Here is a 15094-nt window from a genome sequence, read left to right as displayed (position 1 = left end):
GTGATGAAGGCTGAGGATAAACAGAGTGATGTAGAGCAGGGTGTGTCCCCCCCGCCTGCCACAGTCCAAACCCTCAATGGGCATCTGTGCTCCCAAGTTGCTGCCTAAAAGAGGACATTCTTTAATAAGAGAGAAACACAGTCATTCAGTCACTGCTATTAGCAAACTCAGTTACTTGAGAGGGAAGCTGCTGGCTTAAATCATCATCCTCTAATTTCCTGACAGCAGCAATTCACATTCATATAGACAATAAACTGTTTATTGCTCTTGTTAAAGAGTAGCATGGGCACCAGCCAATAATAAAGGTTTTTCTCTCATTGCTGTCAGTGATGGAGGCAACACAGGAAAAGAAGCACACGCAGGAGACATGCCACAGTCTCCCAGCAGAACATATTATACACATTTGGCTGTTGCTTCTTTCCAGTCAGATATCCCTCTCCCTCTCCCTCTCTTTTCTTCTTTGTCTCTTCCCTGTTCCTCTTCCTTACATACCCACACACACACAGACGGAGGCCAGCGCCACAGGATTATTCTGATGACTTCACTGGGAATAGCACAGAGCTGGCTGATTCCCATTCTGACACGCAGACAGAAGCAGTCTCTCTTTCTCTAGCCACGGGCTGTGCTAGCTAAGAAGCCTTAAGTCTATTTTTTTCCAGTTGGCATTTTTTTTCTTTTCTGAGCTGTAAGCTTCATAGGGAATTTAGTAAATTTGCTTATGAATTGTCTTTGGTGCCAATATTTCCCACACATAGGTTTTACATGGGCGCGGTGCCTGGACGAGTATATTTGGTGACTCATTTTAGCACCATCCTCAATACAATATAATTTTAATGTCCCCTCTTTCTGTCATTGATAACCAAGCTAGCCCCCCACCCTTCCTTGTCAGGATTTACTTGCCCAGGTTACTAACGGGGATGTGCGCAACTAGTCAACTAGATGACTAATCGTCACTATTGTCATGAGTTGGAGCTTCCTCCGGGCATTTGGGGGGGGGGGCTCAGAGTAGAGCTGCTATTCCTCCATATCTAAAGGAGCCAGTTGAGGTGTGTACCTCCTGGATGAGGTCCCGGGCATATCCTACCGGGAGGATGCCCCCGGCAGAGACCCAGGACATGCTGAAGAGATTACATTACTCGGCTGGCCTGGGAACACCTCAGTGTTCCCACTGCATTTGCTGGAGGAGGTGGCTGGGGAGAGGGAAGTGTGGGCTTCTCTGCTTAGACAGAGACCCGCGACCTGGCTCCAGATAAGAAGATGGATGGATGGATGATTAATTGTTTTATCATCATTTTAGAATTGTACTTTTATTGAGATGGTGTCATGAATTGTAGAATGATATGCAATGTTCATAATGCATGATGCGCGGTGTCACACAGGCAACATTTAAAGTATGATTCATTATTGTAGAATGTGATTAATCGTTTCAAATGCCTTTTGTTTAGATGGTTTTTGACATTGTCCATGGAACAGTCCTTAAATTTATCTCGATATCTGAGTCTTTCTTAGTTTTAGGTAGTCGGTTTGTCTAATTTTATTTTCTTCATTTAGTCGACTAAGAAATTAGTTGCCAGGAACACCTCTAGTTCCTAACGATATCATTCAACTGCTTCTCCAGAGAGGATCTGGCAACAATAGTCTTTCTGCTCTGGAAACCTTCTGAGAGCATCAGGGACGCTGGAGCAAAACAAGGAATACCATTGCTAGTTACAGTCCAAGTCAGTGATGCTGGAGTTTGGCTACAGGATGAGAGTAAACGTCAGTCCCCAGGGCTGCAAAATGAAGTCAGTACAGAAGTGCAGTTCCTCTACTGGCCACTTGAGGCAGGGTCTAAAAAAGTAAATTCTCATAGACTTCGTTGTTAAAATGCTCAACATTAAAAAGCATGTTTGCAGCCTGGTTCAAAAAACAGTTTTAGTCTTCACAGCTATTTTCCCTTCATAACAGTTAATGAATGCAGCTTGCTAAACAGCTTTGCTAGCTTAAGCTGATGAGTTAGAATTCCCCGTCCTTACCCAAACAGAGCAACTTCTGGCTCTTAAAAAGCTCACAGGGTGGCTACTAATTTGAGACTTTGGAATGTGGAGTCCAAAACCAATGGGCGATGTCATGGTGACGGCATCCGCCTTTAATATATAGTCTGTGGATAAAAGCCTCACTGGAGAGTGGATTATTTCATTATTTGTTTGTCACAAAGTACTTGGCAAGTCAGTCTTCCTGTATGTCTGCAGTTGGCATGATGGGATGTTTTCCCATATAAGTGAAGTCACAGAAATGATGAAATAAAGTGGCAATGTAAAGTTACTAAACAGCCATTCAGAATCACAGGAGACATGAGCTACGTTATTTTTCTTTCATATACTGCAGTTGGTTAGTGTTTAATGTGAGTTCTGGATATATTTGCCCTTGTACAGATTTTGTTAGACACAAACTTCAGCAGAATGAGAAGAGTTGGATCGTGGCTCGAACTAACTCAAACCTGTAGCTCTCACACATTACTTCACTGGATTAATTATTATAACATTAGTAGGCAATTTCCTATGGAGTGACTCCTAAAGATTTTGAAAACTCCTGGGTTTTCAGTTAACTCCATAAAGGGGTCAGAAGGTTACAGCTAAATCATGATCATGATTTAAAGGCCTCCATAATGAGTGGTGGTCGGGCTGCTCTCCCAAATGCTCAATAAACTGTTAATAATCAGCCATGTTTAATTCCTCAGCCCTCCTTGACCTAGATTGCTCACTCACATCCTCCAGATGGCCCATAGTAGCTGCATCTGTTAAGAGGGTTTGAAGAAGAACTTACTTGTGTATGATGAATCAATGATGCTCTCAGAGCTACACTGGTCCATCCACGTACCACATGCCCTGCTTGTCTGTGATGCAGAGCTGAAACTGTCACGTTTGTATATGGATTTTTTTTTTCTAGTAATTTTCTTAAGAAATATTGGCAAATATTTAGTTGTTACAGCTTCTCAAATATAAAGATTTAGTGGATATCTTTAGGGTGTTTAGATAAACAAAGCTCTAATTTATGACATAACCAAAGCACTTAACTGATGAATCAAGCATGAGCAGTAGATTAATGAGTCACGGTAAATCATTCTTAGTTGAAGCCCTGCTGCAGTGTCTGCTATAACAACTTTACTTGCAAATGTTGTTACTACCACACACACACCCATCAATTATGTTCTGTGTTTAGATTATATAAACAATGTGAACATGATGTTACTGTACGTGTTGCTTGCAGCCATTCATTTTCAGTGTCCTCAAGTCAGTCCAGTTGGTCTTGATCATGGGTATCAATTATGTTTGAGCACCGGGGGAAGGAGAACACATTAGGTGAGGGGTCTGGGGGTCCTCCACCAGAAAACTTCATCAGTGTCGTTAAACACTAATCTAAAACTATATCAATGAAAATGTAATAAGTAATAAATAACAGTAAGGTATGGTGAGACTGTCCTGAGCAATTTAGTCATTTTTTTTTTGTAGTGTTGTTGCTTGTGTGTGGCGCCCTGTTTTTTCCTGTCCAGCCAGTCCTCCTTAGCAGCTGATGTTGCCATCCCATCCTTCTCTGGGCATTGTTCCAGGTATTTGGGAAATGCCGGTGAGCCGGCTGCTAGAAACTGCTGTTAGAAACACTGCAGGGCCTATTTTCCAGTCAGTCAGGTGCAAGTTTAGCTTTCACGCCCTAAGAACATAAATACATGCTTCACTGTTAGCTTCAGGAATCACTACCTCTCATTCTTTTTTGCTTATTTACACTTCAGCTTTGTTTCAGTTCATATTCTGCTGCTTTTTGGATATGAAACCAAAAGTGATGTCTGAATCGCTTTCTGAATAACAGAAGGACAAAAAGGTTCACGACTTATTGTTGTCTTGTTGTCAGGGATTGAAAGTCACAGAGGACTCTTTTTTTTTTTTTTTTTTTTTTACACACACACACACACACACACACACACACACACACACACACACACACACACACACACACACACACACACACACACACAAACACACACAAAAAAAAACAATAAATTCAATGAAATTACAGTCAAGGCCTGTCAGCTGTCAGCCATTTGTTTATTCTAAGTATGGCAGATTTGTCTACAAAGGTAACTAAAATATTGTTTCCTCTCTGTACCCTTCTCTGCCTCTCCCTGTCTCTGTTTTTTCTCAGAGGGATCCAGACTACTTGAAGCTATGGCTGGAGATTTTCATCAGCTCCTATGAGCGATGCCTTGATGTAGACTTTGAAAAGACACCTTCAAGGTAACTTGTGGCAAATTGCAATGCTAATCAATTGAAGCCTATTTTAAGGATAACAAACACAATAAAGTAGGAGTTAAACAGGAATAAATATTAACCACTTCTTCCTGTTTAACCAGACCACACTGGTTTGGCAGGAGAAAACACTGAAAATGAGTTCCCACTGAATGGGGAACATTTTAAATGTATTTTCATACAGTTGTTAGCACTTTCCAACATGGTGCTATTATTTCTGTATGTTCATTGTCTTTAGCTAATAGGATTTTTATTTATCAGCAAACTTTTTCAAAGTAGTTTGTCAGTGCCGTGTTTTCTTGTTTTTAACCCATAAACTGTATATAAAAGATGGGCTTAATTTGTGACGTTCCCTTTTGGTTTTTGCACTACTGCTCTGAAGCAGTTTTGGCGTTTTGGTTGCTGCTATCTTGTTTTTTGTTTATATTCAGACAAGAGGACGATGTGCTAACTTATCAGGTAATGCTAACTAACCGGTTAGCTAGCTGCAGCCATAAACTAAATGCTCTAAAAAGTGGAATAATTTAAGCATTTGACCTAAAATTATTTTTACCTGTGCCTGGTTGGATGTAAAGTGTAAGTTTTACTCAAAGGTTTGCCAGCCACCACTGAACCACATAAATAGAAGAAGAATTTGCTGCTATCAGCTGTGAGATTAGATAGTACTGTACAAACAAGAAAAACTTGCAAAGCCACAGACTAACACAGCCCACAAAATGTCAAAAAAGAAAAAAAAACAGAGAAAAGGTCTCATTTTATATTCTGCCAGTGAAAACTAGCTCATCACAAGTCTGCCACAGCTATTCACAGTAATGTGAGGGGAGTTTAGGCTGGTGGTGGTTTTCGAGGTCTTGGAGGGGAGCAATGTTTGAAGAATAGTTGAATAGTGAAAGTGTTATTGTATGCCTATGAAATGCCTATCCCAGGAGTGAACCTCAAGCAGCCAGGAGCTGCAGTTTCTTTGCGTTCACTTCATTTAGTTTTGTTTGGGTTTTTTTGACTTGAAGATTGCCGTTTGCTTTTAGCTGGCTGTTTAAACTACAGTGCTTTGTAAAGCTCTTGAGCCATTCACCAGTCCTTCATATTTTGCTTGGGAAATGGGTACAACTATTGAAACATGTCCAAACATGTTTCAATAGCGTGTTTTCTCTATTCAGGGATGCTTTTCTGTTATGTATAGACTTCAGTTAAGTACCTTTTTATGCTTGAATGATGGTTTAACAAACAAAAAACATTCATCTGAAAATGGTCAGGTAAAAGGACTGGAGTGAAAATGGGTGAAAAAGCAGCCAATGTCCAAAGAGAAACATAGAAAGACCTTCAGAAAGACTGGAGAACTATTGCCAGAACTCTGGCTCCTTGGAAGCAAAATATAAAGAAATGAAAGGTGGCTTAAATCCTTTCCACAGTTTTGTTGTTGTTGTTGTTGTTGTTGCTGTTGGTGGTGGTAGTTTTTGTTTCAAAACTATTATCTTTCATTTTTCTAACTAACTCAACTGTTGCTCATATTTTTCAGTTTCTCTGCTTTCTTTGTAACTAGTTGCTCCTCCTTGCTCACCTACAACAGATGTGTTCCCCCTTTGCTATTCAGTCCTGCACAGTAACCTCCCACCATCTCTGGCTTTAACATTTCACGTCCCCTAATTACACTTATTTAAAAATACAACAGTGCAATTTACTTGGTTGTAAGGAGCAGGTTCAGAGCTTCTTGTATGTGTCATTCACGACATGACCACACACTGTGGAGCCTTCCACAGTACAACCCAAAATAGCCTGGACACAACAGATGCTTTTGTGCAGAGTAATTTCATTTTGTTGCAGTTGATGCTCTGACTGACTGATGTCTACATGGTACGGTAGATGCAGAGTTAATGTGAGATTTTAGAGCAACTTGGTTAACACTGTGGCTGTGCTGTGCTGCTGCTTGGGATCACGTGAACCTCAGATGAAGCCCTGTGCAGTCAGTCACATTTTATAGGGGAGGGAGAGCCATGGGAAAGGGTGGAGTAGGATGGTAGAATATGGGTGCTTGAGTCTAATTGGCTAAGGTTTTTAATTTGTCAGTTTGTCATTTGCTTTTTTCCTCCTTTGATTTTTCTGTCATTTCCTTCTTCCTTCTTGTCTTTTTGTCCTCCATCTTCCCTCCATTTTCTCTCCCGTCCTCCTTTCATCTCGTTCCCTTCCTCTGCAGCTGTCACATCTGCTTTCATACCAGTACTCACTGCATGGGATTGTCTGCTCTCTCTCTCTCATATGTGAACACATTGCTGCACTCATGCTGTTTTTCCTAGTTAGCAAAGCCTGAATAAACCAGGCATGTGTATGATGCAGTGAAAGCAGATGGTAGTTTGATGATAATCTCCTGATCGTGATATATAAGCATCTAATTGAGATTCCTTTTCACCCTGCTTAGTGGTTGCAATGCTTCTCTGTCAACAGGTCAGAGGAGGTTCCCCCAGTCTTGACGCTCCTGCCAGACAACATCCTGCAGGTTTTGCGCCACCAGTTACTGCAGTGTGTCCAGAAAGCCTCCGACGGCCTGGAGCCTGAGCAGCAAAACCTAGCACTGCTGCTGCTCAAATTCCTCATCATCATCTGCAGGTCAGGATGCTAAACATGAGATATGATATGATTTCACCTTAATGAAATAGGTGTTCCAAAGGTAGTTATGGGTAAGCTAACAGTTGACTTGTCCTGTGTTTGTGCTTGATTTGATGTTTATGAAAGGAACCTGTCCAACGTGGAGGAGATTGGCACGTGCTCCTACATCAATCACATCATCACTATGACAACACTGTATATTCAGCAGGTTTGACTCCTTTCTTTTTTTTCTTGGCACATGTTTCTATGCTCTGTTGTCCTCAAAATACTGGTTTTACAAAACTTCATAGATTTTAAAGTGAAAAATAGAAGTCGAAGTGGCCGGCAAAAGCTTAACAGACTCAACCTCAAGTGGCCAGTCTAGGAACTGCAGTGATTTGCACTTCTGTGTTTCATTTTTCAGCCCCAGAGGTTACCGCTTTACATCCTCTGCCCTCAAACTTTTGTCCTAACAACCAGCAGCCACACATAGAAATAACTGATTAGAAAGCAGTGGAAGGCTATAAGAAGATACATAAGTTCAGGTAGCCTGAGTCTTTCAGTGAGGACTGAAAGACCAAGAAAACTTTCTAACTTATAGGATTAATGGAAAGATAAATTAAAACCTCTTTCCTGATTGCAAAGGAAGATTTAACAGACTGGGGATCAGCAATATGTGCACAAATTTGACCTTTATGGAAAACTTTTCTTCATTCTTACCACAAAGTCCAGCATCAGAAATTTGTAAATGAATATCAATAAGCCGGGTGCATTTTGGACTAATGAGAAAAAAAAACTTGTGTGCTATGTTAAAATATAAAAAAGGTGCTCAGTTTATTGAAAAGAACAACTTTCAAACTCTTTAACACATCAGTGAAGACATAATGTGGGTCTTTGTATTACAGCTGAAGAGTAAGACCAAAGAGAAGGAGATGGTAGACCAGAGCCAGGCCGAAGAGTTTGTCCGTCACGCACTGGCATTCTGCGAGAGCCTCTACGATCCGTACCGCAACTGGAGGCATCGAACGTGCGGGTAAAAACATCCAGCTTTTCTGTGGTGATGGTGCGCAATGCATCACCCACCAGAGGGGAACACAGTCAGCCTCAGATTATGCAACTGAGGTCTGAAGCACTAACAAAATGCTTTTATTTGGCCATTAAGGATCATTTTAACAGCCTGAGTCTAGTTATAGCCACGTGTTCACAAGCTGCTGCACACTGTCAAAATGCATTGACACTCTCTGCTTGTCTGCTCAGTTCAGCTACGGTTTCCCTGTTGCTCTGCACAGCCAGCAACCTGTTCAGTTGCTCCACACCTTCCATCACCCTCTGCCCCAGCTCAACATCCCATCCCCAACCCATTCAGCCCTGCAGTAATTATTCATCTTTTATCTAACCACAGGCCCCTGTATAATTATCTGTCAGTCACATCTAGCTAGCTCTGGCTCATGTTACAGCAGCCTTCGTATCAAAATGTGTGTAAACAATAACTGTTGCTAGGGAACCAGGCATGTCGAGTGAAGCATTTTACATTCATTTCTGTAGGGTGAAAAAACCTCATCCTTGTAGGTTTTTGGGATAAATGGACATGTTGTTTTTTTAATAATGAATAAACCCATTTTGGGAAAAGTCATGAATTATGATTTTTAAAATGCCAAGGGGACAAAATGACTCCCGTGGTGGTCCTAGTGTAAACGCTTCATAGATTTTACTCCTTCATCTTGAAGTATGACTCTTCTCACTGTCTCACTTTAAGGGCAAAGCAGGAATGATGTGGCGACAAAACTACACATGATGCATAAAGTTGTAAACATCTCTGATAAAACATGCACGTAAACAAACCTACTGTAGCTGATGAAAGGTGCTTTCCATACAGCTCACTCCTCACTGGTCTGTCTCCTGTTGGCAGTTAATACAGGATGGGATTTTACATGTAAAGTTATATGAATGACATGCTTATTTGTTTCCTCCCCCTGTGGTTTCTATAGTTGCCATGGTCACACAAGGCACGTTAAAAAAGTTGGAAGTTCATGAGCGTCACCGTGATCGGGGAATCTGCTCAGTTCAGCTTCTAGTCTAAGAATTGTTCCTCACTCTGTGGTGTTTTTTTTTTCCTTCCAGGGAGCAGCTGGGTACAGTGGAGAGGAGCAGGCAGAAGTACAAAGCAGCTCCCCTCACTGTTGAGTTTGTTCCTTTCTTTTACCGTAAGTCTCACTTTTTTCACTCAATCTCTCACTCCTGCCTTCTTCAATGTACTACAAAGTGTTATTTAGAGGTATACAAATCAAATGCACAGCACTTTCAGCTGGCCTGAACTCTACAGTGACATTGTGTGCACTTCTTTTTAAACGTGTATATGGACCAGTCTCCTGCTTCAGTATCCTCTTCAAGTATGGATGAGGAAGCAGTTCTCAGTACAGCCTACTAGTGTTTTGATTACAGATATAAGCTCTGCTCTCCTCTATCCTTCCCTATCATCTCTTTTTTTCTCAGCGCTCCCACGCCATCGCTCTCTCTCCCACCACCTCCTCCTCTCTCCTCTGGGTCCTGGTGAATCCATTCTTTGTGTGCTTTTCTGTTTACCGGGCGTGGAGATGAGCAGATAGTGAATAGTGTCTGTCAAGCCACTTCAGCACTGCTGGTGGCCATTTTCAACAAATAGTCCCTTCTATCGTGTCATATGTGTGGCTGCTGTGGTTTGGCACCAAAGATAACACCCAAGGCTCAACCAGACAAACCGTGTGTGTGTGTGTGTGTGTGTGTGTGTGTGTGTGTGTGTGTGTGTGTGTGTGTGTGTGTGTGTGTGTGTGTGTGTGTGTGTGTGTGTGTGTGTGTCCCCTTCTTTTCATGCTTTCACGTTTTGCTTTGTGGGCATTCAACAAGTTTGTGAGAGTACTGTTCCTGTCATTGAACTTATTTGTATATTAGGTCTAAATTTGTCAGATTATAATTGGTGTTATTCAGGGAGAAATTGAGGGAATGGAATTGAATTTAGCTTTGAAATGTATGGGATAAGGAAGTAGACATCACGGAGCCCAAACGTCAGATTTCCTTTTCCCAGTGTGTTGACAGATGAGTTAATGGATGACTGGGACCGCTGTAAAAAAAGTCCCTACCACCTCCTTTGGTGTGTTTGTGTTTGTGTGCGATATCTGAGGCCCTATCTTATTTTCTATGCAGATTGACATCCTTTCATTAAAAATATAAAGATTTCTCTGTTTCTGCATTTGAATTTATCTGTGTTTATTTCTGAGACAGAAGCACAAGAAAGCCGCTCTCATGTACAGTGGGGGAAACAATTATTTCAAGTTTGCTCACTTACAAAGAAATGAACAGTCTGATTTAAAAAAAATAATAATTTTTTTTTTTATAGTTTTATTTTAATGAAGGGAGATAGAAAATGAACCAAAAATCAAGGAAAACACATTAAAGTTATAAATGGATTTTTATGTCATTGACGGAAATCAATATTTGATCCCCAAGCAAAACACGATTTAGTACTTGGTGGAGAAACCCTGGCTGGCACGTGCAGCAGTGATATGTTTCTTGTAGTTGGTCACCAGGTTTGCACACACCTCAGATTTTATCCACTCCTCTTCACAGAAACTTTGAACTTTTTAGGTTTTTTGGCTGCCGCTTGGTAACTTGAAGTTTCAGCTCCCTCCACAGATTTTTTTTTTTATAGGATTGAGGTCTGCAGACTGGCTAGGCCTTTCCATGACCTTAATGTAATTCTTCTTTAGCCACTCCTTTGTTGCCTTGGTAGTATGTTTTGGGTCATTGTTATGTTGGAAGACCCATCCACGACCCATCTTCAGTGTTCTGGCTGAGGGAAGGAGTCTTGTACAAGACTTTACAGTACGTAATACGTGATCTTTGCTGGCAAACTGAAGATGGCCTGCACATGTGCTTCCTTGTGCAGGGGGACCTTGTGGGTGCTGCAAGATTTCAGTCCATTACAGCATAGTGTGTTACCAATGGTGTTCTTGGTGACTGTGGTCCCAGCTGCCTTCATATCAGTAACAAGCTCCTCCTGTGTAGTGTTGAGCTGATCTACCACCTTTCTCATGATCATCACCACCCCATGAGCAAAGATCCTGCATGGAGCTGCAGACTGAGGGCGACTGATTGTCATTTTGGTCATGCTCCTTTGACAGCTCTTTTGGTCTTTGACCATGGTGGTGGAGAGGCTGGAATGGAAAAAAATTGATTCTGTGGACAGGTGTGCTTCATACGCATGAGGTGAGATCAAGGGTATCTGTAATTGATTGATTGTAATCTGTGTGCCACATGGGCACACAGCCAATCTGTAGTTGTAGGGGATCAAATTCATATTTCACTTAATGACGTAAATCAATTTATAACTTTTATGTAATGCTTTTTCTGGATCTTTGGTTCATATTCTCTCTCTCTCCATTAAAATTAAACAACCATGAAAATTAGAGACTGTTCATTTCTTTGGAAGTGAGCAAACTTAGAAATTCAGCAGAGGATGAAATAATTATTTCCCCCACAGCATTAACATGTTTGCCATCCTTGCAGAGTGCTTCCAGGAGAGCGAGCACCTGAAGGAGAGTCTGAAATGCTGCCTGCTACACCTGTTTGGAGCCATAGTTGCTGGAGATCAGGTGAGCCTCAGTTGATGCCTGCTGGGGCTTTTATTTTCTCTTGGTCATTCATTAAAGCAAAGTGGGGTCGTAACTAATAATTGTTTAATGAATGAGTTTATTCTCCTTCTTCTTTTAATCTGTTAGTGTCTAAAAAAACAAACAAAAAAAAAATGCCTGTTGCCGTTTCCCAAAGCTCAGGGGCATCTTCAAAACTCCAATGTTTAGATATAAGATGCTTTTTTTTTTAAATTACTGATGTCAGTGACTTCTTGTCTGAAAGACTTTAAAATAGATGAGAATTTTTATAGAGATCTTTGTTTCAAAGGGGGAAATGTATAACAAAAAATACATAAATAAGAAAGACCAAAAAAATATCATCTATTGGCCAAATAGTTGTTTTGAACATATGTTACTGGGGATCTTTACAGGTACTGGCTTTGGATTTAGGCTCTTAGTTTCTCCTTCCTTGCCTCCAGTTTGAAGGCTGAGCCCACAGAGTTACTTGCTGCTGCAGCAAGTGAGGAAAATAAGCACTTTTCCTAAAATGTTGAAATAGTCATTTAATTTCTTCCAGCAGTCTGGTTAATTAAAGCAGCAGTATGGTTCATTAATCTTTAAGAGGCAGTAAAATTGTTAATGTGATAGCTTTAATATTTGTTGATCTTTTAGTACACACAATTTATTATCATTTCTATTTGTGTTCTGTAGTGTAATAAATAGTACTGCCTTCTTGTTAACTGTCTCAAGTGGTGCTGTGGATGTGATGCGGTGACTCCAGGTTTATGGTTTCTTTTATTTCACTCCTTTATCTGATGCAACACAACATTGATGTTTATTTTTCATTGATATCATTGTTTATTGTTGATTATAGCTTTCCTGTACTCCAGGGCAGTGCTTCTTTTGATTCTCATATCTTGAATGACTTGCTTTGACTAAAACCTATACATTCACTTTATCTCTCCCACCGCACATTGTTTCCCTCCCTCCATCACTGCATTCCTGGCAGAGGAACGCTCTGCTTGCAATCTCTCCAGCTACCATGGAAGTGTTGATGCGGGTCCTGGCTGACTGCTCCATGGGCAGCTGCTCTTCAGATGAGGGCGAGGACTGGGACAGTGAGGCCCCAGACCGCAAGGCACTGCTGACTTTGGGCTGCCTGCGGGAGGTCGTCCAGAGGCTCCTGGCCTCCAGCTCTGACCAGCGGCAAGTGGAAATCGCCTCAGTGCTGGAAAACTACTTTAAGCTGCTCAACTCAGACCCAGCAGCTGTCCTCGCTGCCCGGCAGCAGCAGCAACAAGCCAAGGGCCGAGTGCCAACACTGGGTCGACATTGGGAGAGCAGATTTGTCGCCCTGCAAGTGCACATGCTAGGTATGATCTTAATGAAAACTAGAGACCCAAAACCGCATCGTTTGTCATTTTGAAGAGGTTTACCATTAAGCTGCTATATTTTGTTCAGCAATAATTTGCAAAGATGGAAGCCAAGCTAATGTGACAATGTCCACTTTCTGTTGTTATTCCTGTTTCTATTCTCTTTTTTCCTCATTTATTTGTCTCACTGTGCTTCTCTGTGTCTTTGCTCGTCTGTTGATTTCTCGTGCTGCATTTCAGACACTATCAGGGACATGTTCCTGTGTTCAGACAGGCCAGTACTACAAGCCATCTTCCTCAACAGTAACTGTTTTGAGCATCTGACGCGACTGCTACAGAACAGCAAGGTAAAAGCACGACTCGTTTTTTCTATTTATAACCAGAAGATGCAGCTGGTGTCTAGAACTGTGCAGAATCTTTCCTGTACTTGTTAGTATCTTGTATCTGATACTCCTGCCTCCTGAGGCTGTTTGTTTTTACTCACTGATAAGGAGGCCTCACTGTGAAGTAGTGCTTGTATCCAGTTGTTTTTCATTGTGTCTGTAAAAGAGAAAACGACAGTGTTTTTCAGATGAACAGATTTTTTTATGCAAGGTTTTTAATTTGTTTTTTAGATCCTGTGATAGGAAATTCCACAATATAAAATGGTGTGCTATAAAGAACAAGAAATAAAAATGTAGCTGTGAGAGATGGGTGAGATTCAGAGAAAAAAGATCACTTGCAGATTTACAAAAAGAAAAAACAAACTCATCCAAGCCAAATAGTTTCATCCAAGTTAAATAATAGACTTTTTTTTTGTTAAGGAATCATTTCAAGGTTGGATCTACCTCATCACATCCCAAATGCCATTGCTAAACAGAGTATAGCAAACTCATGCATATTCATACACACCGTGCATGAATATGCATGAGGATGGATGGATGTTTTAAACACACAGTATGTCTGATGCAGTATACTTGCATTTGCTGTAGTTCATGATGCAGAGAAGCTATCACCTCCTCCAAATTTGTATGTAATTGGCCTCTAAATGGGCTTATTACACAGCAATGTCTCTTCAAAGTCTGGAGGCTTCTAATCATTTGGAGTTTCCGGATTACAGTTATGAGTATTTCCTCATTCTTAAATCTGTTCCAAAGTAATTTGATTAGGTCATCCAATTCAGGCGTAATACATTTTAAGCATCAGCTTTTGCAGCTAATATAGGCTAACAAACCGAAGCATGTGGCTCTTTGACCAGCATCTCAGATATAGTCAAGACTTTTTCTCTGAATACTACCCTTACCCCGGCCCCCAATTTTTTTCTCTCAATTGCACTAATATGTCATCATAGTGAGTTACATTCATATAAACTGAGCACAAAAAGTAAGGAAGTTTGTTTGGTCAATTATTTCTTTGTTGTAACAATGTTTCTTGGGATTAAATCTCATACCATTGAAACGCCTGTTTATTTCCCCTTAAATGGAGCCACATTTGTAAGGAAAAGGTTGAGCAGCAGAGTTGCAGCAGTCATCCAAACCCACATACTCAACTCTGCTGCTCAACCCGCAAATGCCTTTTCCTTACAAATGTGGCTCCATTTAAGGGAAGATAAACAGGCTTTCCAACGGTACAAGTTTTATTGCCAAGAAGCATTGTTACAACAAAGAAATAATCAACCAAACACTTACTTTTTGTGCTAAGTTTATTATTTTTAATATTGCTGATTCACTTGAGCAACATTTCAGATCAAAAGATTTCAGAAAAAAAAGTGGAGTTGTAGTTTTGTCCACAACTTAGAATTCTGCCCTGGTCTTTGGTTAGTCCGCTGTAGGTGACATATTTTAAGTTGGATACAGTTTTGTCCAGGTCTCGTTTTTCCTGTGTGTCATGTTTAGTACTTCAGCTTCAGTGTGAGAAAAAAGCATTTTGCCCTCCTTGCATGTTTACCTCCCCACAGCGAAGCTGGATCACCGTCCACACAGTGACCCACCTGGCGAGGATTACGCTATTAACCTCTCACCCCCTCCTCCACTTATAACATCTTTCCTCCTCCCCTGCACTGTCCTCCGTTTCTCTTGTTTCCGTGTTCTCTTTGTATCAGCTTCCCCACATGCTATGTTGACATATTGCCTGTTGTGTCTGTCAGCTGGTTAATGCTAGGTGTACGGCGGCAGACAAGGACCAGAAAGATATAACCAACAACAGGTTACTGACAGGAGAGAGGGACACTCAGGTACCGCCAAGAAAAGCCCCACCCTATCTCACCCCCCTC

The 15094-nt window shown here is 41.1% G+C and overlaps 1 protein-coding gene across 2 annotated transcripts in view; it reads left to right on the top strand.

Moving 5' to 3' along the window:
- Positions 1-15094, top strand: part of nbeal1 (neurobeachin-like 1) — a 61572-nt gene that overhangs the window by 8334 nt on the left and 38144 nt on the right. For both annotated transcript variants that reach the window (XM_030746178.1, XM_030746170.1), the window contains exons 3-10: positions 4180-4271; positions 6723-6884; positions 7011-7092; positions 7769-7896; positions 8985-9067; positions 11406-11491; positions 12480-12843; positions 13084-13190. In XM_030746178.1, coding sequence (XP_030602038.1) covers positions 4180-4271; positions 6723-6884; positions 7011-7092; positions 7769-7896; positions 8985-9067; positions 11406-11491; positions 12480-12843; positions 13084-13190 — 1104 coding nt within the window. The remainder of the gene's footprint in view (positions 1-4179; positions 4272-6722; positions 6885-7010; positions 7093-7768; positions 7897-8984; positions 9068-11405; positions 11492-12479; positions 12844-13083; positions 13191-15094) is intronic.

The sequence above is a fragment of the Archocentrus centrarchus genome, chromosome 2 (assembly GCF_007364275.1).
Source record: "Archocentrus centrarchus isolate MPI-CPG fArcCen1 chromosome 2, fArcCen1, whole genome shotgun sequence".
Classification (NCBI taxonomy): domain Eukaryota; kingdom Metazoa; phylum Chordata; class Actinopteri; order Cichliformes; family Cichlidae; genus Archocentrus; species Archocentrus centrarchus.
This window is presented reverse-complemented; position numbering and strand designations above follow the sequence as displayed.